This window comes from Muscardinus avellanarius (assembly GCF_963383645.1).
Source record: "Muscardinus avellanarius genome assembly, chromosome: 2".
Taxonomy (NCBI): domain Eukaryota; kingdom Metazoa; phylum Chordata; class Mammalia; order Rodentia; family Gliridae; genus Muscardinus; species Muscardinus avellanarius.
The window spans coordinates 568,812-590,717 of record NC_137787.1 but is presented as its reverse complement, the minus strand read 5'-3'; the positions used below and the strand labels follow the sequence as shown (position 1 = coordinate 590,717).

Sequence of the window (21,906 nt, the reverse complement as noted above, 5' to 3'; positions counted from 1 at the left end):
GGCTAATGGTTTCAGCTGACTCTTAAGGCTTTTACTGTAAGTTAATGATTAGAATCAAGGTCAGAGATAGAGGGGAAATCTGTGTTTGTAATTACTGTGACTGGAATGCTTCCACTGCATCTGAATTCTGACTAGATTTTATTACCGTTTGAGCAAAGCCGAGGGTGTTTAGAGGCATAGACAAATTACTAGAAAATTTATTTTCCACGGACTCAGTTTCTCTCACAGTCTTGATCTTACATCACCGGAGCAATTCATGTGGAAAGTTACAAGAATCATTACCAAAAGAATAGTAGTTATGAAAGAATATCTAAGAGTGGGGGAGTACTTTGGCCAGAGACAACACTTCCCCCCCGGGGCTCCTTTAAGCTTTAAGCTTTAGCCAAATTCCTGCATGGGAAATCTTTCAAGCAGATGCCGAGGAAAAGGAAGTAATGGTGGCAGGGCCTCACTAAGTAACTGAGGCTGGCCACAAACCTGCTATCCTCCTGTCTCAGCCTCCCAAGTACTGAGATCACAAGTGTGCTCCACCACTCCCAGCTGTGTGTACTTTCTTAAATGTATGTAGTATGTATGTATGTATGTATGTATGTATGCATGCATGCATATAGCATGAATCAAATGTATAGCTTAATGATTTATAGGGTAAATACTATCCAGGTTAAGAAATAGAACTGTGTTGGCCACCTCAGAAGCCCTTTTTGTATCCATCTCAGTGAAAGCCCCTTCCTACTACCAAGAGGGATTCTTATCCTGACTCTTCTCTAGTAACTCGCTTGCATTTTCTTTTTACAGTTTTATCACCCTAGTTTGTTCCTCTAGGTGCCATGGTTCGCCTTGACCATTTTTTAATTTTCTAGAATGGAGTCAGGTGTTTAGATCTGAGACACACACATATTCACTCTCTTCTTTTGTACTAGGGATGGAATAAGGGCCTCTTATCAGTGACCTACACACCCAACCCTTTTTTTATTTTGAGGCAGGGTCTGCTGAATTGCACTGGCTGGCCTCAAGCTTAATGATCTTTCTATTGCAGCCTCCCGTGGTGTTGAGATTTTCAGGTGTGTGCTGCTACACCCAGCTAGACCTGGCTTTGTTAAAACAAGTATAGGGGAAAGATCTGAAGAAAAATTTACATCTAAAGTATTAAAAAGCTGGCTACCCTTGGCACTGCCTGAAGCTTGGGGCTGAGGTGGGAGGGCCACTTGAGGCCAGTAATTTGGGATCAGCCTGAACACAGAAAGAGCCGCCCATAGATAATAAACATGTTAAAACATAAGTGAAAATTCCAGTGGGATAAATAAGTGACCTCTAAAGCTATGTGGTTTCATATGTATTTTCAGAAGTGTAGCCTTACGTTGGGGAAAGACTGGCTTTTGTGACCAAAGTAAAACATCACATGCCTTCTTTTAAAAGAAACCACTCTTGGTGGTTCCATATATGGTAAATATTTGAACTGACCAGGAACTTAAGAGATGATTGTTTGCATCTTAATGTGCTTTGCCTTGGACATACCCTAAAGGGAGGTCTTCATTTCCCGTCACTTGCTTTTGCATTAAATACTCAGTAAATGTCTTTGAAGCAGGGCGTGTGGCACACGCTTGTAATCCCAGCATTCGGGAGGCTGAGACCAGAGGATCGCGGTTCACGGATAGCCTCAGCTACTTAGTGAAGCCCTCCGCAACTTATTGAGACCCTGTTTCAAAATAAAGAATAAAAAATAGGGCAGGGGTGTAGCTTGGAGGTCAAATGCCTCTGGGTTCCATCCTCAGACCCGCCCCCCAAAAAATGTTTGTGAAATGGAAAACTTCTATTATGGCTCTTGAACCCTTGAATTTAGGGGAAACTTTTTTTTTCTCCAGTACTAGGGATTGAACCCAGGAGGCTCTACAACTGAGCTACACTACCATCCTTTTTTCAGACAGTGTCTTGCAAGGCTGGCTAAGCCAGCCATTTTTCAGACAGTGTCTTGCAAGGCTGGCTAAGCCAGCCTTGATCCTGTGATCCTCCTACTTCAGCTCCAGAGTGCTTGGCATGATAGGCATGCGCCTGAGGAAACTGAAGTGCTGTTATGCTGGTGGTCAGTCTTGGGTCTCCTGCTCCATTAGCACTGTGTGAGGTAGTGGGTGTTCTTGGATGCCAGTGACTTGCAGTATAGACCTAGCAGACTCTGACAGGGAGAAGCCAGCAGCCAGCGGAGCCTGGCCCTGCCTGTGGCTGTTGGCGCAGGAGGCGGGGCAGGAGACCACCAAGCGGGGAGGCGCCTCCTCCCCCTGCTCACCCCAGTCCCTTGCTCCCAGGCCACCTCCACAGGGTGGCTTGGGCACTTGTAGCAGGTCTCACACAGATGGGTGCAGTGCTCGTTTTTTGTGGGCAGGGTTTGAGTGCAGTAGAAGTTGGTGGATAGCAAATCGCAAAGCAGCTTTGATTTGATTTGATTTTACTTGATTTGTGTGGTACTGGGGATTGAACCCAGGGGCTTTCTACCTCTGAGTTGCACCTCCAACTCTTTATTTTTTTGTTTTGACGGGGTCTTGCTAGACTGCTGAGATTCTCTGTAGGTTGCTGAGACCTTGAACCTGAGACCCTCCTATCTCAGCCTCCCAAGTACTGGGATTATAGGAGTGTGCCACCACGATCAGTGAAATTTTCCTTCTTACGTGTATTATTTATGTTTGAAAATTAATGAAAAATATTTAACAGTAAGACATAATCTCACCTAATCACCTTAAGAAAAAACCTCCCAGTATTTCAGAACTTATCTCAAAGCTGGGTGTGGTGGCACACTCCACACCTGGAGATAGAATGCCTGCCCCAAGTTTCAGTCCCCAATAGTGTGTGCATGCACACACACAAAAGGAAAATATCCATAAATAGTAGTTAACTATATTTATTTTATTTTATTTGTGGTACTGGGGTGGAACCCAGGGGCTTTTCTACATCTGGGCTATACTCCCAGACCTATATTATACTTTATTTGGAAACAGGATCTCACTAAATTGCTGAGAGCCTCACTCAGTAGCTGAGGCTGGCTTTGAACCTGTGCGATCCTCCTGTCTCAGCCTCCCAAGCGCGGGGATTAAAAGCGTGCACCACCAAACTCGGCAACTATATTTAAGAATACAATTTAAAACAAGGTGATATTGTGGTGAGATTCTGATATTTAGCCCGCTCTTTGTTAAAAAAAAAAAATTGAAGAAAAGCTAGGCACAGTAATAAACACCTATAATCCCAGTACTTAAGAGGCTGAAGACTGGAGGGTCAAAGGTTCAAGGCCAGGCCTTGGTAACTTAACTAGTTCCTCTTATAAAAAATAAAGGAGCCAGGCGACCTGCTAAAATAAAAACATTAAAGAGAATTATGCCGAGAGAAAGCTTAGTGGGCCCCCAAACTGTCCAAGACAATTTGTCATGAGGCTGTTGTAGCGGAGCCCTTTGTATAGACTCTGCCGCTTTGGGCAGAGCAATTTTGTCCTGTAAAAGAAGGCGTGTAGTGCGTGGGCAGGAGAGCTTGCCGTCAATCCTCTGTTCCGAGATTGGAAAAGGAACCTGAAAGGACCTGAAAGGATGAAAGGACTGAGCAGACAACCAAAAAGGAGATTGGCTTCCACTACATTGAGAGTTACCCTGGGCTGGCAAGGAGGTTGGGATGAAGGAGCTGTCAGTCTTCGGCCAGGCTGAGTAGGGCCAGCGGCGGGACCTGGTCTGGAAAGATGGTCCCCCTGTGTTGAGGCACCTGGGGCTCACTGCTTTTCCAAGAGCACTGTTTCAGTGGCCCTTCTGGTCCCATGCCGGGCACAGTCTGACTGGTTGGCTTGACCTTGCCGCACTTGAGGCCGGCTCCTGGAGGTAGTTGTCATTGCTGTCCTCCACCCCTAGATGGCGCTCCAGAGGGCTGAGCCGCCACTGCCAGCAACAGGGCAGCTCCCAGGGATCTGCCTTTTGATGAAGTTGGAGTGTACACTCCATCTCCACCTGTTTCCTCTCTAGAATTAAAAACTTTAAATGCCATGGTAACCAAATCTCGGATAGCGGTTTGAGAACCGTCATCAGCCTCTCTAATTTTTTCGAAAGCCTCCTTAGTTGGTTCTTTAAGGGAGGATGGCAGGGGAACAGAGCGGGTTAGAGTGGGAGGCTGTCCTGGGATAGGATGGTGACCAGGGCGGTGAGGAGAGAACCTGTAAATCAGTGTCCGCAGAAAGCAGCGCCTACAAGCCAGCCCGGTCAGACTCTGGCATCCACGTATCGCCACAAAAAGTGGACTGTGCCTGTGACTCAGCAAAATTGCAGGCTGGAGCAGGCCAAGATGGCGACTGCACAGTGTCACATGGTTGTGACTGTGTGATGTCACAAGATGGCGACCAAGATGGCGACTGTGATGTCACCAGGCAGTGACTACACGCCATCGCAAAATGGCAGCTGATGAGGGAGAGCATTTGGAGGGACGGAATGCAGGGGGAAAAAAACCTTGAACATAAAGACTTCCGACCATTTATCAGACCGCTTACAAAAGTTCTTAACCGTTCTTGGGCCACTGCAACCCATTTCCCAACTCGTATCAAGGCCAGACAGGCGCTAAGGGCATAAGTCCTCTGCTAGTTTAAAGGTTGGACTTCCCATAATTGGTTCGCGGGTGAAAACAAAGAGCAGGAAACAGGTATCCCCATTTTCCTGATCAATCGTTCAGAAACGGGGTTTAAGAGATCGGTAAGGACGTCTCCATCCCTTCTCAAAGCCGGAGGATGACCTGGTCATCCGGAGGGTGGTCCCAGTGGACTGGGAGACAGTGGGTTACCGAGCGCTTGGATTTTGGGGTCCCAGTGGACTGGAAGACCTAAGTCTGGAATCCACTAACCAAGGGAAGGAGAGGGAGCTTACCAGAGTGAAGTGTTGCCGGCCAGCGCCGGCTGTGGCAGAAGCACTGAAAAACTGCTGGGGACGCAGTGGGACCAGGGTGCGGGGTGCCTGTGCCTGGTGTGGGCGGCACTGGTGGCTGATGCTGGCGGAATCAAATGGTGGTATGCAGGCAGTATGGCTTGCCGGGCCTGCAGCGTGGAAACAAAATAGCTCCTAGGCGTGCAGCAGACGCTGACACCGCCCAGCAAGCCTGGCTTGGGGGCAGGCGGAATGGAGTGGCGGCAGCGAATGGAGCTATGCCTGCAAGTCAATCCTGGCGCGGGTGACTGTAGTGGACGCCGAAACCGGGCTGTGCGCCACCCAACGAGCCTGGCTCGGGGTGGGCAGAACAGAACGGCCAGAGGTCCCGGCGGTGACCAGAACGCCGAGCCGGAACAGCAGATGTGGGAGGTCCAAGCGGTGGGTGGAGGTCCTGGCCCAGGCAGGCAGTCAGTGGGCAGTGTAGGCACCAGCGGCTGCAGGGTGTGCACCCCCAACGAGCCTGGCTCAGGGCGGTTGCAACTGGCATCCTGGCGGCCAGCAGAGCTTGCACACCGCAGCGGTGGTGGCAGCGGCTGCGGCGGGAGCAACACCTGAAAGTAGAGGGTGGTGCGGGACCTCGCAGTCGGGCTGCTGGCAGATCGGAGAGTCTGGGGATCAAAAAGAGAGAAAAAAGAGAAAAAACCCCAAAACTTCTTCCCCAAAACCCAAAACTCTTCCCGGGGTCGGCACCAGATGAATAGTTGAAAATAGAGTTAGGGGGTTTAGGAGGAAGGTTAAAAACACCAACTGGGTTATCAGAGACCACTGTTTTATACAGACCCATCACCCTCCGGAGAGTCAGCCGGCCGTAGGGGAAGGGACTGACGGGCTGCGTGTCTGGAGAGTTGCGCATAGTCCCCATCGGCCGGCTGAGTCACGTGGCGGATCAGAGGCACCAATATAGGCAGGCGATTCTCTCGTGACATCCTGAGTCTCGCGATGTTTGGAGTCTCAAGGCACCTGGAGTCTAGCGACAGCTTCTGACTTCCAGGGTTCCACTGCGAGATCACGTTGGGGAGGGACCCAATTTATCATAACCCAGTTGTAGAACACCTCTGGGTTCAGTCCCCAGTGCCACAAACACACAAGGAAGGAAGGGAGGGAGGGAAAGAAATTAGCTCTGTTAAATTTAACGGCTTAAAAAAAAGTTTTCTTTGGTTTAGCACCAAGGATGAAGAGGACATGAGTGTGTTGGTGCCTTTTATCCCATCTCACAGCGGTGGAGGCTAGAGGTTTGCAAACTCAAGGCCAGCCGCCAGCCTAGCTAGACCTCAGCAAAGAGTATAGACTACGGATGTAGCTCAGTGGTGGAATGCCCCTTGGTTCAGTCCCTGGTACTGGGGGATAAAAGGCCATGAGTTCTTCCTGCCCTTCTTGGACCCTCAGAGTTACCTGTTACGTGTCCTGTGAATGATTGAGAGTTTGGGGTAGGGCAGGAAATGGGACTGGCCTGACCTGGGGCAGGTAGGTGTTCATGATACCAGGTCCTCATCCAGGATGGTGTTCAGGCCCATACCTGAAATGACCTCCCAAGCCACTAGTGGTGCCCAGTCACTCAAGTGAGGTGCACGTCAGGAAAGCCGAGCAGCGCAAGAAGCAGGCTCGCCTGGTGTCTCTGTCTCCCTGTCATGTCATCTCCCTCACAGTCGCCGAGGCAGAGACGAGTGCGGCCCTGCAGGCTGCTGTGAGTGAGCTGACGCCAGCTGAGCGGCTCCTGGAGGTGCCTGTCACCTTTCTCACGACAGCACCATTCAGCATTTAAGGGACTGTCAGCATCTGGAGGAGAGAGAACAGAGCTGAGCAGCTGGGGTGGGGCACGCGCCACCTCCTCTGCCCCTGCTAGATGAGTGGTGGTGTCACTGCTGAGGGGTCATCAGGTTAATACAGGAGCTAAAACATGTACCTGGCTTGGAACACCCAGAAAATACTGTTAGTGAGAGTTGTGATAGTTACTACTTTACATTCTGCCTATTGTGTCTGAGCAGAATGTAATCCGTGTGTGTGCATGCACGAGAGACAGACGCTGGGAATTGAACTGAGGGCCTTGGGCATACTAGGCAATAACCACTATGCTACACCCCAGACCCATTGTGTGTGTGCGCACGCACGTGTGTGTTCTGCTTGTGGTACTGAGGATCGAAACCAGGGACATTCTACTTCTGAGCTACAACCTCAGACCTATTTTTTATTTTATATTTTTAATTTGGAAACAGGGTCTCTTAAGCCAGTGAGGCTGGCTTCGAACCTGCATGATCCTCCTGTCTCCGCCTCCCAAGCGCAGGGATTACAAGCGTGCGCCACCATGCCCGGCCCTATTTTTTATGTTGAAACAGGGTCTCACTAAGTTACTGAGGCTGGCCTCAAACCTATCATCCTCCTGTAACAGCCTCTGAAGTACTGTGATTATAGGCATACACCACCATGTTTTACTTATTTATATTTATGCAGTGCTGAGGACTGACACCCCCCCAGGATGTTCTACCACTGAGCTACACTCCAGTCCCCCTTTTTCTTTTTTGGTACTGGAGATGGAACCCAGGGGCTTTCTACCTCTGGATACACTCCCAGACCTATTTTATTTTTTTATTTGGGAACAGGGTCTCGCTAAGTTGCTGAGAGCCTCACTAAATAGCTGAGTCTGGCTTCGAGCCTGTGCAATCCTCCAGTCTCAGCCTTCCAAGTTCTGGGATTACAAGTTTGCTGAGGATGTTGTTAAGCTGAGGCTGACCGCAAACCTGCTGTCCTCCTGTCTCAGCCTACCAAGTACTGGGATTACAGCCATGTACCACCACACCCAGCTCCCAACCCCTTTCATTTTATTTTTGTGGTACTGGGATTGAACCTAGGAGCATTTTACTTCTGAGCTACACCTTAAACCCTATTTTATTTTTTATTTTGAAACAAGATTTGGCTAAGTTATCATACACACTGGCCTTGAAACCGTGATCCTCCTGTTTTAGCTTCCCAAGTACTGGGATTACATGTGTGTGTCAATATGCCTAACCCCTTTTACTTTGAGACTGGATCTCCCTAAATTGCCCTGGCTGACCTCTGATTTGCAGTCCGTCTACCCTCAGCCTTCTGAGTATCTGGGCTTGCAGGTGTGTGCCACCATGCCCAGCTCAAACATAATCTTTTTTAAGTCTTCGTTTTGATTTTTTTTTTGTGTGTGTGTGGTACTGGGAATGGAACCCAGGGGCATTATACCTCCGAGCTACACACCCCAACCCTATTTTTTAGGCCTTTTATTTTTGAAACAGGGCCTGACTGAGTTGCGAATTGCCTAAGTAGCTGAGGCTATTCACGATCCTCTCCACACCCGGCGTGTGTGTGTGTTTGTGTGTGTGTGTGTGTGTTTGTGTGTGTGTGTGTGTGTGTGTGTGAGAGAGAGAGACAGAGACAGAGACAGACAGACAGACAGACACTGGGGATGAAACCTAGGGGCTTTCTACCTCCAGGCTATGCTCCCAATCCTAGTTTATATTTTTATTTGGAAACAAGTTATCATTAAGTTGCTGAGAACCTCACTAAGTACCTGAGGTTGGCTTCAAACCTGTTTGATCCTCCTGTCTCAGCCTCCCAAGTACTAGGATTACAAGCGTGCACACCACCATGCCCAGCCTAGCTGTTTTGATGTAATTTAAGACTCAAAAGTGGCAGAAATAGTACTCAGGTTCCAGTGTGCCTGCTGATTATTTATTTGCATTGTTTTAATAATAATAGTAATAAAGTAATAATTCCTTGGTGTATTGTCTTATTTTAGTGTTTTCTTCGCTTTTAACTGGCAAAGAATGGGAGAGATAGAAGGAACATACAGAGTCCTACAGACCGCAGGTACACGCCTGAGTGCACAGACCTCTTTGGGCGTGAGCACCCTGGAGCCAGGACGGACACTTTCACCCAGAATGCAGGAGAAGCACCTGCCTGTCAGAGTGAAACTGCTGGACAATAGCGTGGAAGTATTCAATGTTGAGGTAAGAAGTGTGGGTTCTGGAGGTGTGTTTCCTTACATCTTCTAAAGCTATCATCCCATTTTGCTGGTTAGATTTGGCATATTAAGTTAGCCAGAAGTGACTTTGTTGAACACACAGCAAAATCCTTGAAACTGAGTGTGATTCTGATGGGACTCAGTCTTCCCCTCTTCTGCTTCGGTCGGCTGCCTCGGCAGACTGCTGATGGGCGCTCCACAGCCTGAGTGGCAGGCATCTAGCCTCCGCGTCTCACTCCGCTGCTGTCGCCACAGGTGTGGTACTGCTCAGGGTTTCTCACGTGGCTCCGTGCAGACCCTCCCCCCCGGCCCGGGGGAGGGCCACCACGTGGCCTCAGTGTGTATCAGCATTCCTTGTCTGAAACACACATTCAGTCCCTTTCTCAGTGACTGTGAGGATTGGAAAAATACCATGCAGCCAGGCGTGGTGGCGCACGCTTGTAATCCCCGCGCTTGGGAGGTGGAGACAGGAGGATCGCACAGGTTCGAAGCCAGCTGCTCTGGCTTAAGAGACCCTGTTTCCAAATAAAATATAAAATAGGTTTGGGAATGTAGCCCGGAGGTAGAAGGCCCCGGGGTTCCATCCCCGGTCCTACCAAAAAAAGAAAAAAAGAAAAATACCATGCAAAGAGCCCACCATTCAGAAGGTATTGTATAGTGTTAGCTAGCATGCTAGGTCAACAGTAATACATTTTTTATTTTGAAACAATTGCCTAATAGTAATTGTGCTGATAATATTGGCAAAAATAACTAAATACTATGAAGATATATATAGTAATATTACACCATTTACTCTTTTGTGTGTGTGTGTGTGTGTGTGCAGTACCCGGGATGGAACCCAGGGGTACTGTACCTATGAGCTACACCCCAGCTCTTGTTTAAGTATTTATTTATTTATTTATTTATTTATTTATTTATTATTTTTTTGGTGGTACTAGGGGTGGAACCCAGAGGCTTTCTACCTCCAGGCTATACTCCCAAACCTTTTTTATATTTTATTTGGAAACAGGGTCTCACTAAGTTGCTGAGAGCCTCACTAAGTAGCTGAGGCTGGCTTTGAACTCGTACGATCCTCCCAAGCACAGGGATTACAAGCGTGCGCCACCACGCCCAGCTTGACCCATATAGTATTTTAGAAAACATTTTTTTCCATATGGTATTAGGAAAAGTATTCTTTTTTAAAACTTTTCATATGTAGCACATAAATCTATTCTTTTTTTCTAATAGTTTTAAATTAACTTTTTTTTTTACTGAACCCAAGGGTTTTCTACCTCTGAGCTATATCCCCATTCCTTACTTTGTCATTCTGTCTGTCTGTCTGTCTGTCTTATCTTTCTATTTAATGGCACTAGAGATTGAACCCCTGGACATTCTACCTCTGAGCTATACTCCCAGCCCTTTTTATTTGTTGTTTTTTTGAAACAGGGTTTAGGTATGTTGCTGAGGCTGGTCTAGACCCTGCAATCCTCCTATCTCAGCCTCCCAATTACTGGGATTACAGGCATATACTACCATACCCAGCCCTTATTAGTTTTTATTTAGAAACAGGATCTTGCTGAGTTGCTGAGACTAGCCTTGAACCTGTGATCTTACTGTGTCAGCCTCCCTAGTACTGGGATTGCAGGCATGTGCCACCATGCCCAGCTAACTTAACATTCTTAGAAACTGTTCCTATTTTTGTTTTTAATTTTATTTCTATTTATTCATTTATTTATTTATTTTGCAATACTGGGATTGAACCCAGGGGCATTCTGCCTCCAAGCTATACCCCCTAGCTCTATTTTTTATTATTGTGTGTGTGTGTGTGTGGTACTGGGGATGGAACCCAGGGGCTTTCTACCTCTGGGCTACAATCCCAGACCTATTTTATATTTTATTTGGAAACATGGTCTCACTAAGTAGCTGAGGCTGGTTTCAAACCCGCGATCACAAGTGTGCCCTACCACACCTGGCTATTCTTTATTTTGAAACAGGATCTCATTAAATTGCAGAGGTCCTCACTAAGTAGCTGAGGTGAGGCTGGCCACAAACCTTCACTCCTCCTACCTCCTCCTCCCACTGTGCACCACCACGCCTGGCTGTGAACATAGGGTCGTCACTGAGTAGCAATCCTCCTACCTCCTCCCACTGTGCACCACCACGCCTGGCTGTGAACATAGGGTCGTCACTGAGTAGCAATCCTCCTACCTCCTCCCACTGTGCACCACCACGCCTGGCTGTGAACATAGGTTTTGGGATTTTTTTGTTTTTGTTGCGGTACTGAGAATGGAACCCAGAGCATTTACCTCCGAGCTGCACCCCAGCCCTATTTTTTTCTATTCTTTATTTTGAAACAGGGTCTCTATGAGTTGCAAAGGGTCTCACTAAGTAGCTGAGCATGTCCGTGGACTGCTATTCTCCTTTTCCAGCCACCCAAATGCCGGGATTGCAAGTACGCACCACCACGCCTGGCTCAGAGAACAATCTAAGCTCCGGCAAGAGGTTTATTTGTGCTTAGAGATTTCCGTTGAGTTGAGATGCTTTACAAGAAGACAGCAGAGCTGTGGGTGGGCCGCGAGCAGTGCCTCATTCCAGTGTCCTGTGCTGGAGGTGGGCACAGACGAGCCTGAGTGGAGCTGGAGGGAGCAGCCCTGAGCAAGACCTTTTTCTTGAGTCATGTTGGAATGCTGAGATCCAAGAACTCAAAGGCACCCAAATGACTGTATAAGTTCTTATCTGAGGAGGAACCAAATATCATTTCATCATGGCAGGGGTCCTGGATCACTGTGTTAGAGAAAGGACTGCTGAAACAGTGACCATAGAACTTTACAGGCCTAAAATGTGTTGCCCCTCTGCCAGTTCTGGGGTGATTCTCCTGTAGGAAATAGGTCAAAGGTGTGGGAGTTAGCCAGTGTGGTGGTGCACACTTGTAATCTCAGTACTAGAGAGCCTGAGATAGGAGGATCACAGGTTTGCAGTCAGCCTCAGCAACTTGGTGGCCCCTAGAAAGTTAGTGAGATCCTATTTCAAAATAAAGAATTAAGCAGGGCGTGATGGCGCACACTTGTAATCCCAGCATTCGGGAGGCTGAGACCAGAGGATCGCAGTTCGCGGACAGCCTCAGCTACTTAGGCCTTCTGTGACTCAGTGAGACCCGGTTTCAAAATAAAGAATTAAAAAAAAAATAGGGCAGGGGGTGTAGTTTGGAGGTCGAATGCCTCTGGGTTCCATCCCCAGACCCACAAAAATAAATAAACAAATAAAAATAAAGAATTAAATAGGGTTGAGGGTTTGCCGGACATGGTGGCGCAGCCCCGCGCTTGGGAGGCTGAGACAGGAGGATTGCACAGGTTCAAAGCCAGCCTCAGCTACTTAGTGAGGCTCTCAGCAACTTAGTGAGACCCTGTTTCCAATTAAAATATAAAAATAGGTCTGGGAGTGTAGCTTAGAGGTAAAAGGCCCACGGTTCCACCCTCAGCACTACATAAATAAATAAATAAACAAATGAATGAATGAATGAATAGGGTTAGGGGTGTGGCATGGAGATAGAATGCCCCTGGATTTAATTCCCAGTTTGAGAGCGAGAGACGCGCGCACACACACACACACACACACACACACACACACACGAGTTAACTAGGCTCCCAAATTCTTCTCAGTGAAATGTCGGTAAGAATTTCCAAAGGGCAAGCTGGGCATGGTGGTGCACATTTATGATTCCAGTATATGGGAGGCTGAGACAGGAAAATAGCAAGTTAAAGGACAGCCTCAGCAACTGAGGGAGACCCTGTTTCAAAAGAAAAAGGGCTAAGGGTATAGCTTAAAGATAGAATGCCCCTGTATACAATCTTTAGTACAAAAAAGGAAAAAATTCCACTGTGCAGCCATTCTATGGCAAATGTATTTACTAGGGTCTAGGCATATAACAGGTTCAACATTAAAATTATTTTTAATAAAAGTAGGGCTGGGGCTTGTAATCCCAGCCTTTGGGAGGCTGAGAAAAGGAGTATCGCAATTCATGGACAACCTCAGTAACTTAGGCCCTTTGCAACTCAAGTGAGACCCTATTCTAAATAAAGAATAAAAAACAGGGCTGGGGGTATAGCTCAGAAGTAGAATGCCCCTGAGTTCCGTCCCCCGTACAGCCAAAAAAAAAAAACCAAACAAACAAACAAACAAAAAAACAATAATAGGGCTGGGGTGTAGCTGGAACCTCCAGGATATACTCTTAGACTTACTTTTTTTTTTTTATTTGGAAACAGGGTCTCACTAAGTTGCTGAGAGCCTCACTAAGTGGCTGAGGCTGGCTTTGAACCTGTGCAATCCTCCTGTCTCTGCCTCCCAAGTGCGGGGATTACAAGCGTGCGCCACCATGCCCGGCCCTTACTTCTTATTTTGAAACAGGATCTCACTAATTTCAGAGGTCCAAACTTGAGGCTGGCTACAAAACTTTAATCCTCCTGTCTCAGCCTTTTGACTATTGGAATTATAAGCACCTGATTTGGGATTTGTGTTTATTCATTCATTCATTTCTTGTGGTACTAGAGATGGAACCCAAGGTCATTCTAATTCCAAGGTACACCCCCTCCCCTATTTTTTATTCTTTATTTTGAAACAGGGTCTCACTGAGTTGTAAAGGGCCTCCCTAAGTAGCTGAGGCTCTCTGTGAACCACGATCCTCCTGTTTCAGCCTCCCAAATGCCAGGGATTACAAGTGTGCACCACCAAGCCCGGCTTGTTTGTTTGTTTGTTTGCAGTACTGGGATGGAACCCAGGGGCATTCTATCTCCGAGCTACAACACCAGCCCTATGTTTTATTCTTTATTTTAAAACAGGGTCTCACTGAGTTGCAAAGGGCCTCACTAAGTAGTAGCTAAGGCTGCCTGTGAACTGCTATCTTCAGTCCCAGTCTCCCAAGTACTGGGATTACAAGAGTGCACCACCATGCCCAGCTAGGATTTGCTTCTATAGTGGCCTTTTTTCTCCTGCCTTATGGTTTATTGTTTTTTGTTTGTTTGTTTGTTTTTGCAGGTGCAACCCGGGGCATTCAACCTCCAAGCTACACTCCCTGCCCTATTTTTTTCCTTTTTTTTTTTTTTTGGTGTTACTGGGGTTCCTGGAAGCCCTTCTACATCCGGGCTACACTCCCAGACCTATTTTATATTTTTGAAATAGGGTCTCTTAAGCCAGCACGGCTGGCTTCGAACCTGCGCGATCCTCCTGTCTCCGCCTCCCAAGCGCGGGGATTACAAGCATGCGCCACCACGCCCGGCTATTTTTTATTCTTTGAAACAGTTACGGAGGACCTCACTAAGTAGCTGAGGCTGTCCACGAACTGCGATCTTCCTCTCTCAATCTCCCGAATGCGGGGATTACAAGTGTGCGCCACCAAGACCGGCTTGCTTTATGGTTTTACCAACTAAAACTAGGGTCCAAAGGAGAAAAGCAAATATTTATTGTTGAGTCATAAATAAGATAAAGTCTTTCTCTGAAGTACTTACCATTAGTCAGAATTTGGGTCAATTTGCTTCTGAGGAAATCAGAGGTATTATTTTGTTAAAATTTCAAACTACTTTGAGCTTGCTAGAATTGTAATTGTTGTTTTTATTAGTCAAATAGAACTCTTATCTTTGGTAGACATGGCAGAGTTACTCCCATGTGTCTGCTCTTGTTTTGTTTCATTTTGTTTTTATAGTACTAGGGATGGAACCCAGGGGCTTTCTACCTCTGAGGTATACTCCTAGACACACACACACACACACACACACACACACACACACATATCTATATCCCCGGTACTGGGGATAGAATCAGGGGCATTCGACCTCTAAGCTACACCCCCCCCTGCCCTATTTTTTATTCTTTTTTTTTTTTTTTTTTTTTTTTTTTGGTGGTACTGGGGTTCCTGGAAGCCCTTCTACCTCTGGGCTACACTCCCAGACCTATTTTTACATTTTTATTTGGAAACAGGGTCTCCTAAGCCAGCGCGCACGGCTAGCTTCGAACCTGCGCGATCCCCCTGTCTCTGCCTCCCAAGCAAGGGGATTACAAGCGTGGGCCTCCACACCCGGCTTATTCTTTATTTTGAAACAGTGTCTCACCGAGTTGCAAAGGGCCTCCTCACTAAGTAGCTGAGTCTGTCCATGAACCACTATCCTCTGGTCTCGGCCTCCCAAATGCTAGGATTACAAGCGTGCGCCACCATACCCAGCTTTTATATTTTATTGGAAACAGGGTCTCACTAAGTTGCTGAGAGCCTCACTAAGTAGCTAAGGCTGGCTTCGAACCTGTGCGATCCTCCTGTCTCAGCCACCCATGTACTGGGATTACAAGCGTGCGCCACCACGCCCTGCTCTCTGCTCTTGGTGTAGAGTTCTTCTGGACTGGGCTGAATAGTCTGGGATGGCCTTTCCCTCCATCTGGCGTGGAATCCTATTCTTCCATGAGCCCGACGTGCCTCTTTCGTGGTCCTGGAAGCGTTCTCTGTGAGGAGTGGGAGGTGCCTCAGGGCCCACATAGAAGTCATCCGGTGTCACTTCTGTTATGTTGTACTGATCACAGCAAGCCGTCAGGGCGGATTCAAGGGATCGGCGTCAAGCCATCTTCATCCAAAGTGGCGAGGGATTGGTATCCTTTTTTTTTTGCACTCCACCCCTACAATTGCTAGTGAGCCAGATTGGTCTAGGGTCTGGCATTAGCCACCTGGGCTTTCCCTGAGCAGGAAGAGCCCCCTCTTCTACAAGTCCTACCCAGAGGCAGCTTTGCCCTGCTCCTCTCCCACTGTCCCGTAGGCCATCAGTCTCTACATCGAGGCTGGTTACCGACCTCCAGGCCTCCTGATGCTGCCCCACATCTCTCATCCGTGGGTTTCATTCCTGTTCTCTCATTGCCCCTGTCCTTATATTTGACCAGGAAAACAGGATGAGGTCAGGTGGTTTCTTTGTTGGTTTTAGTAGGCTGCTCACACTCGAAGCTGCTGGCTGTGAACAAAAAGAACAAAGGGGTTCCTAATTTGCAGGCCTGTCTCCACCAAGACACAGCGCCCAGGGCATGCTTGTTGTCTCTGCTAGAGGTAAATTTGAGAGGTTAGAAACCTGTGCTTTCAGTGTTTGGAACAGTGCTTTGCTCAGCAAATTATCTGCCCAATGAATCAAACATTAAATTTGAGCCAGGCTTGGTGGTTGGTGCACGTTTGTAATCCCAGCATTTGGGAGGCTGAAACAAGAGGATTGCTCAGGTTCAAAGCCAGCCTCGGCTACTTAGTAAGGCCCTTTGCAAACCAGTAAGACCCTGTTTCAAAAATAAAGAATAAAAAATAGGGCTGGGGGTGTCACTTGGAGGTAGAATGCCCCTGGATGGCATCCCCAGTACCACACACACAAAAAAGTTAGGTTTGTTTAACCTTCTGTTTTAAAGAGTGCTTTTTCAAACAGGCTAAGTGATGCATACTTGTAATTCTAGTACTTGGGAGGCTGAGACAGGAGGATCTCAGGCTTGTGGCCAGCCTCAGCTACTTAGTGAGGCCCTCTGCAACTTAGTGAGACCCTGTTTTGTTTTTTAATCTTTTTTTATTTTATTCGTGCACTATAGTCTCACATCATAATGTGAATCATGCTGACAATGGCAGATATTCACACAGTACTTGGCGCCCCCCCACCCTGTGAGACCCTGTTTTAAAATAAATAGAATAAGCCGGGCGTGGGGGCGCGCGCTTGGGAGGCAGAGACAGGAGGATCGCGCAGGTTCAAAGCCAGCCTTGCTGGCTTAAGAGACCCTGTTTCCAAATAAAAATATAAAAATAGGTCTGGGAGTGTAGCCTGGAGGTAGAAGGGTTTCCAGGAACCCCAGTACCACCAAAATAAATAAATAAATAAAATTAATAATAATAATAATAATAATAAATAGAATAAAAGCCGGCTGTGGTTACACACACTTGTAATCCCAACATTTGGGAGACTGAGACAGGAGGATTGTGGTTCATGGACAGCCTCAGCTACTTAGTGAGGCCCTTCGCAACTCAGTCTCTGTTTCAAAATAAAGAATAAAAAATAGAACTGGGGTTATAGCTCAGATGTAGAATGTCCCTGGGTTCTACCCCCAGTACCATAAATAAATAAGTAAATAAGTAAATAGGGCTGGGAGTGTAGCTCAGAGGTAGAATGCCCCTACGTTCCATTCCTAGTACCACAAAAAGAAGAGTGTTGTTTTCTCACCTGGAGAACTCTGTTTCATTTTGTTTTGAGGACTTGGGGCCTTTTGCACCTGTTTTCCTAGCTGTAGTAGTCATGGTTTTCTAGATGCGCTGGTCTCACACTAGACAATACCAGCATTGCACAGGGATTACTTTGTTCCCTCTATGAGCTATATAGTGCATTTCTGTTTAACTTTTCACCCTTAAATCAAGATGGCTTGAAGCTGGGATCTTCTCTTTTGTATTTAGCATTTAATAGTGTGGAGAGTAAGTTGAACTAAAATTTTTAAGTTTATAAAGATACAATTTATAGAGTTAACATTTAAAGTGTACAATTCAGTGGTATTCAGTAATCACAGAAATGTTTAACTATTGCCAGACATGGTGGCACACGCTTGTCATCCCAGCATTTGGAAGGCTGAGACAGGAGGATCATGGTTCGATGACAGCCTCAGATACTTAGGCCTTTTGCAATTCAGTGACACGGTTTCAAAATAAAGAATAAAAAATAGGGCTGGGGATGTAGCTTGGAGGAAGGTCCCTGGGTTCCAATCCCCAGTAACACTAAAAGAAAGGAAGGAAGGGAAGGAGGGAGGAGAGAGGGAGGGAAAGGCATAACTATTACTACAGTCAGTTTGAGACCATTTTCATCTAAACATGCACCCCCACACCCTTCAGCTGTCCCTGTCCCTGCGCTCTTCCTCCCCGTGCTCTAAGCCAGCAGCAATCCACTTTTTATCTCTGTAGCTCTCTCTTGGACAGTCCTGTGAATGTGATCATAGCTTACGTCCTCCTTTGTGACTCGCTTCTTACAGATCACACTTTGGGGTGCGCTGGGTTGTAGCGGCAGTGCTTTGTTCTGTCTCAGGCTGATAGGACTCCGCTGTGTGGGCCTATGTTGTCTCCCGTGTGTTCATCAATCAGTGCACATTTGGATTCTTTCCACCTGTGTCTATGTCAATAATGCTGTATGAACACTCACTGCAAGTGTTTGTATGGGTGTATGTGTTCACTTCTTTGGGTATATATCCATGAGTGATATTGTAGGGTAATTCTAAATTTAATCCTTAGAGGAACTGCCAGACTGTTTTACAAGTAGCAACACTAAGAGGGCTCCTATTTCTCCAGTCTTGCCAATACTTGCCACTTTTTTTTTTTTTTTTTTTTTTTTTTGTGGTACTGGAGTTGGAACCTGGGGCATTCTACCTCCCAGCTACACCCCCACCCCTTTTTATTTTTGTTTGAAAACAGAGTCTCACTAAGTTGCTGAGTCTCTCTTTGTTACTGAGGTTGTTCCCAACCCTTTTTTTTTTTTTTTGTGGGTCTGGGGATGGAACCCAGGGGTATTCGACCTCCAAGCTACACTCCCTGCCCTATTTTTTATTCTTTATTTTGAAACCGGGTCTCACTGAGTTGCAGAGGGCCTCACTAAATAGCTGAGGCTGTCCGGAACCGTGATCCTCCAGGTCTCAGCCTCCTGAATGCTGGGATTACAAGCGTGCGCCACCACGCCCAGCCCAACCCTATTTTTTATTCTTTATTTTGAAACAGGGTCTCAGTCTCACTGAGTTGCAAAGGGCCTCACTTAGTAGCTGAGGCTGTCTGCAAACCTTAATTCTCCTACCTCAGCCTCCCAAATGCTGGGATTACAAGTGTGCACCACCATGCCTGCTGGCACACTTACCACTTTATTACTTTTCTATTCCTGCCATTCTACTGGGTATGAATCATCTCATTGTGGTTTTAAAATTATTTTAATGACACTTCAAAATTATTTTAATGGGTAAAGAAAGGAGGGCTTTGAGCAGAAAAATTATATACACACACATACATACGTGTGTTTGTGTGTGTGTGTGTGTGTGTGTATTGTACCATTTTAGAAATCTGGGGCTGGGGTATGACAAACGAGTCTACCCCAACACAACAACAGAACTGCCTACATTTGGTTCCTGGATGAGACTGAGTGAGAGTGGAGTCAGCCCAGCACTGAGCTGCCACCAAGCTCAGCATGAGTGCTTCTGCAGCGCAGGGCTGTGAAGCTTATGTCCACAGTGACCTGTGAGGTGGCACTGGCCCAGAGCAGAAGCTTGACATTCTAAAAATATTTTAAAGTTGTATTTAAAATACTTGTGCAGTCGGGCGTGATGGCGCACTCTTGTAATCCCAGCATTTGGTAGGCTGAAACTGGAGGATCGTGGTTCGCAGACAGCCTCAGCTACTTAGTGAGGCCCTCTGCAACTTAGTGAGACCCTGTTTTAAAACAAAAAGAATAAAAATAGAGTAGGGGGTGTGGCTCGGGAGGTCAAATGCCCCTGGGTTCTACCCCCAGACCCACAATAAAGAAAGAAAGAAAGAAAGAAAGAAAGAAAGAAAGAAAGAAAGAAAGAATGAATTTGTGCAAGCTGGGCATGGTGGCACAAGGTTGTAATCCCAGTATTTAGGAGACTGAGGCAGAAGGATCAAATTTCCCAGATAGCCTCAGGTACTTAGTGAGGCCCTCCACAAGTTAGTGACACCTTGTTTCAAAATAAAGAATAAAAATAGGAGGGGGGGGGTAATAGCTGGAAGTAGAATGCCCCTGGGTTCATTCCCCAGTACTGCAAAAACAAATAAAGTAATTATGCAGATTTTTTGGTGGGGGAGATTCTGCTAGGGAATGAACCCAGAGGCATTTTACCTCTGAAATATAACACCCCCCCCATGATTTTTGTTGTTGTTTTGTGGTGGTAGGGATTGAGCCTAGTAACATTTTACCTCAGAACTATACCTTCAGCCATATATATATTTTTTTTCCTTTTTCTTTCTTTTTTTTTTTTTTTTAAGCAGAGTCTCACAAATTGCTGGGGCTGGCTTCAAACCTGCAATCCTCCTATCTCAACCTCCCAAGTACTGGGATTACAGGTGTGGGTTACCACTCCTGGCTATTTTGTTTTTTGGGTTTTTTTTGGTAGTACTGGGAATGGAGCCCAGGGGCCTTCTACCTCCGGGCTATACTCCCAGACCTATTTTATATTTTATTTGGAAACAGGGTCTCTTAAGCCAGCTGAGGCTGGCTTAGAACCTGCGCGATCCTCCTGCTCAGCCTCCCAAGTGCGGGGATTACAAGCCTGCGCCGCCACGCCCGGCTCTGGCTATTTTTTTTTTGAAACAGAGTCTCACTAGATTTTCTGAGAGTCTCATTAAGTTGCTGAGGATAATTGCAAACCTGTGATCCTGTCTCAGCCTCCCAAGTAACTGTTTTGGTTTTGGTACTAGACATAGAGCCCAGGAGCATTCTACTTCTGAGTTATACCTGCAGCCTTTATTTTATTTTATTTTATTTTTGCAGTACTAGGAATGGAACCCAGGGGCATTCTACCTCCAAGCTACACCCCCAGCTCTATTTTTTATTCTTTATTTTGAAACAGGGCCTCACTGAGTTGCCGAGGGCCTCACTAAGTAGCTGAGGCTGGCTGTGAACTGGGGTCCTCCTGTCTCAGCCTCCCGAGTGCTGGGGTTACAAGTGTGCCCACCACACCTGGCTTGATCAGTAAATTTGTTTGAAAACTGTCTGGAAGTTGTATATTAACTTGTCCCATGTGGGCCACCTAGAAGAAGGGTAGGCTGTTAGGGCGGTTTTGTTTTCAGAAATGAATAATTCACTATTCTTGAAGATTTGGGAGATAATGAAAGACACAGCCTCTCTATTATTGAAGGTTAGTATTCCAGTAAAGTGGTGTTTAGTCTAGGCTAAGAGTGTAGCTTGGTAGAACACTTGATCAGGCCTGGGATAACCTAGTACCAGGGGAGGAAAGGAGGGAGGGAAGGAAGGGAGGAGGAAAGAACAGTCTGGGGTGTAAGACGTCATTTGAGGGAGTGAATGTCCTTCACTAGGAATAGGGATTGAGGGGTTTTCGTTATTATTGTTATTTAGTTTCTCTTATAACCCTGTCTTTTAGCTTATTCAAAACCTTTAGGGTGGGCTTTCATTTTCTATTTGCTTCTCTTCTTTCTTCCAAAAGCTGCAGAAACATCAGCTTTAGTGTGTGCCCAGTGGGAGTGCAGACTCAGGAAGGAGGCCACGTGGAAGGCTTGGCTACTCCAGAAGGAGCTTACTGTCTCCCTCTGGCCGGAAGAAATAGTCCGCATTCCAGAGAGCACCAAAGCCAGATGTTTGTCATTGCTCCCACATGAACATCCTAAATATGGCAAATAAACTGCCTTAGAACTTATTTTGGCCTGACCTCAGAAGAAAAAGCTAGTAATTCAGCATCTGAAATTTGGAGATAATGTAGGTTTTATGCAAAAGCTCTTATGTGTTTCAAGGAGACACACTATTATGTGACTGCCCTAGATTTTAAAACCTGTTATTTTGTCATGGAAAATTGATCTTTTTTTGTTTTTCTCTGATGCCCAGGAATGTGGTAGGGTGGTGAGTGGCAGAGACATAGACGTTTTTATTCTTAGTTACTTGGTTGTGGTATTGGAAGCTCTCCGTGCCAGCTCCCCCAACACACAAGCAGGGTGGTGCTTCATCCAGTCCTGGTGACCTGATGAAGTCAAATGGAAAGAACATGGCAGTGTCATCCCACCAGTCTGTCTTGGTGAGAAGCGCCCACAGCTGTGTAACAGGGAATACCGAAGTTGCTTCAGGACCCTTTGTACTAGTATTGGGAAAAGGTTTTAAATTGTATTAATGTATCAGTATTGGGAAAGATTTCCAATTTTAAAAATATATCATTTGTATGAGAGCCAGGACTGGTAGGGAGAAGGGACTTGTAATTTACATTTCTAAAGAGAAGGAAAGAAAGTAAGCCGGGGGAAGAGCTCTC

General features: G+C 46.6%; 1 protein-coding gene across 1 annotated transcript in view; it reads left to right on the top strand.

Moving 5' to 3' along the window:
- Window positions 1-8,728: 8,728 nt before the first annotated feature.
- FARP2 (FERM, ARH/RhoGEF and pleckstrin domain protein 2) overlaps window positions 8,729-21,906 on the top strand; it is a gene marked incomplete at both ends in the record, with an annotated part of 117,693 nt that continues 104,515 nt past the window's right edge. The window contains one exon of the mRNA XM_080720054.1: window positions 8,729-8,911. Coding sequence (XP_080576180.1) covers window positions 8,729-8,911 — 183 coding nt within the window. The remainder of the gene's footprint in view (window positions 8,912-21,906) is intronic.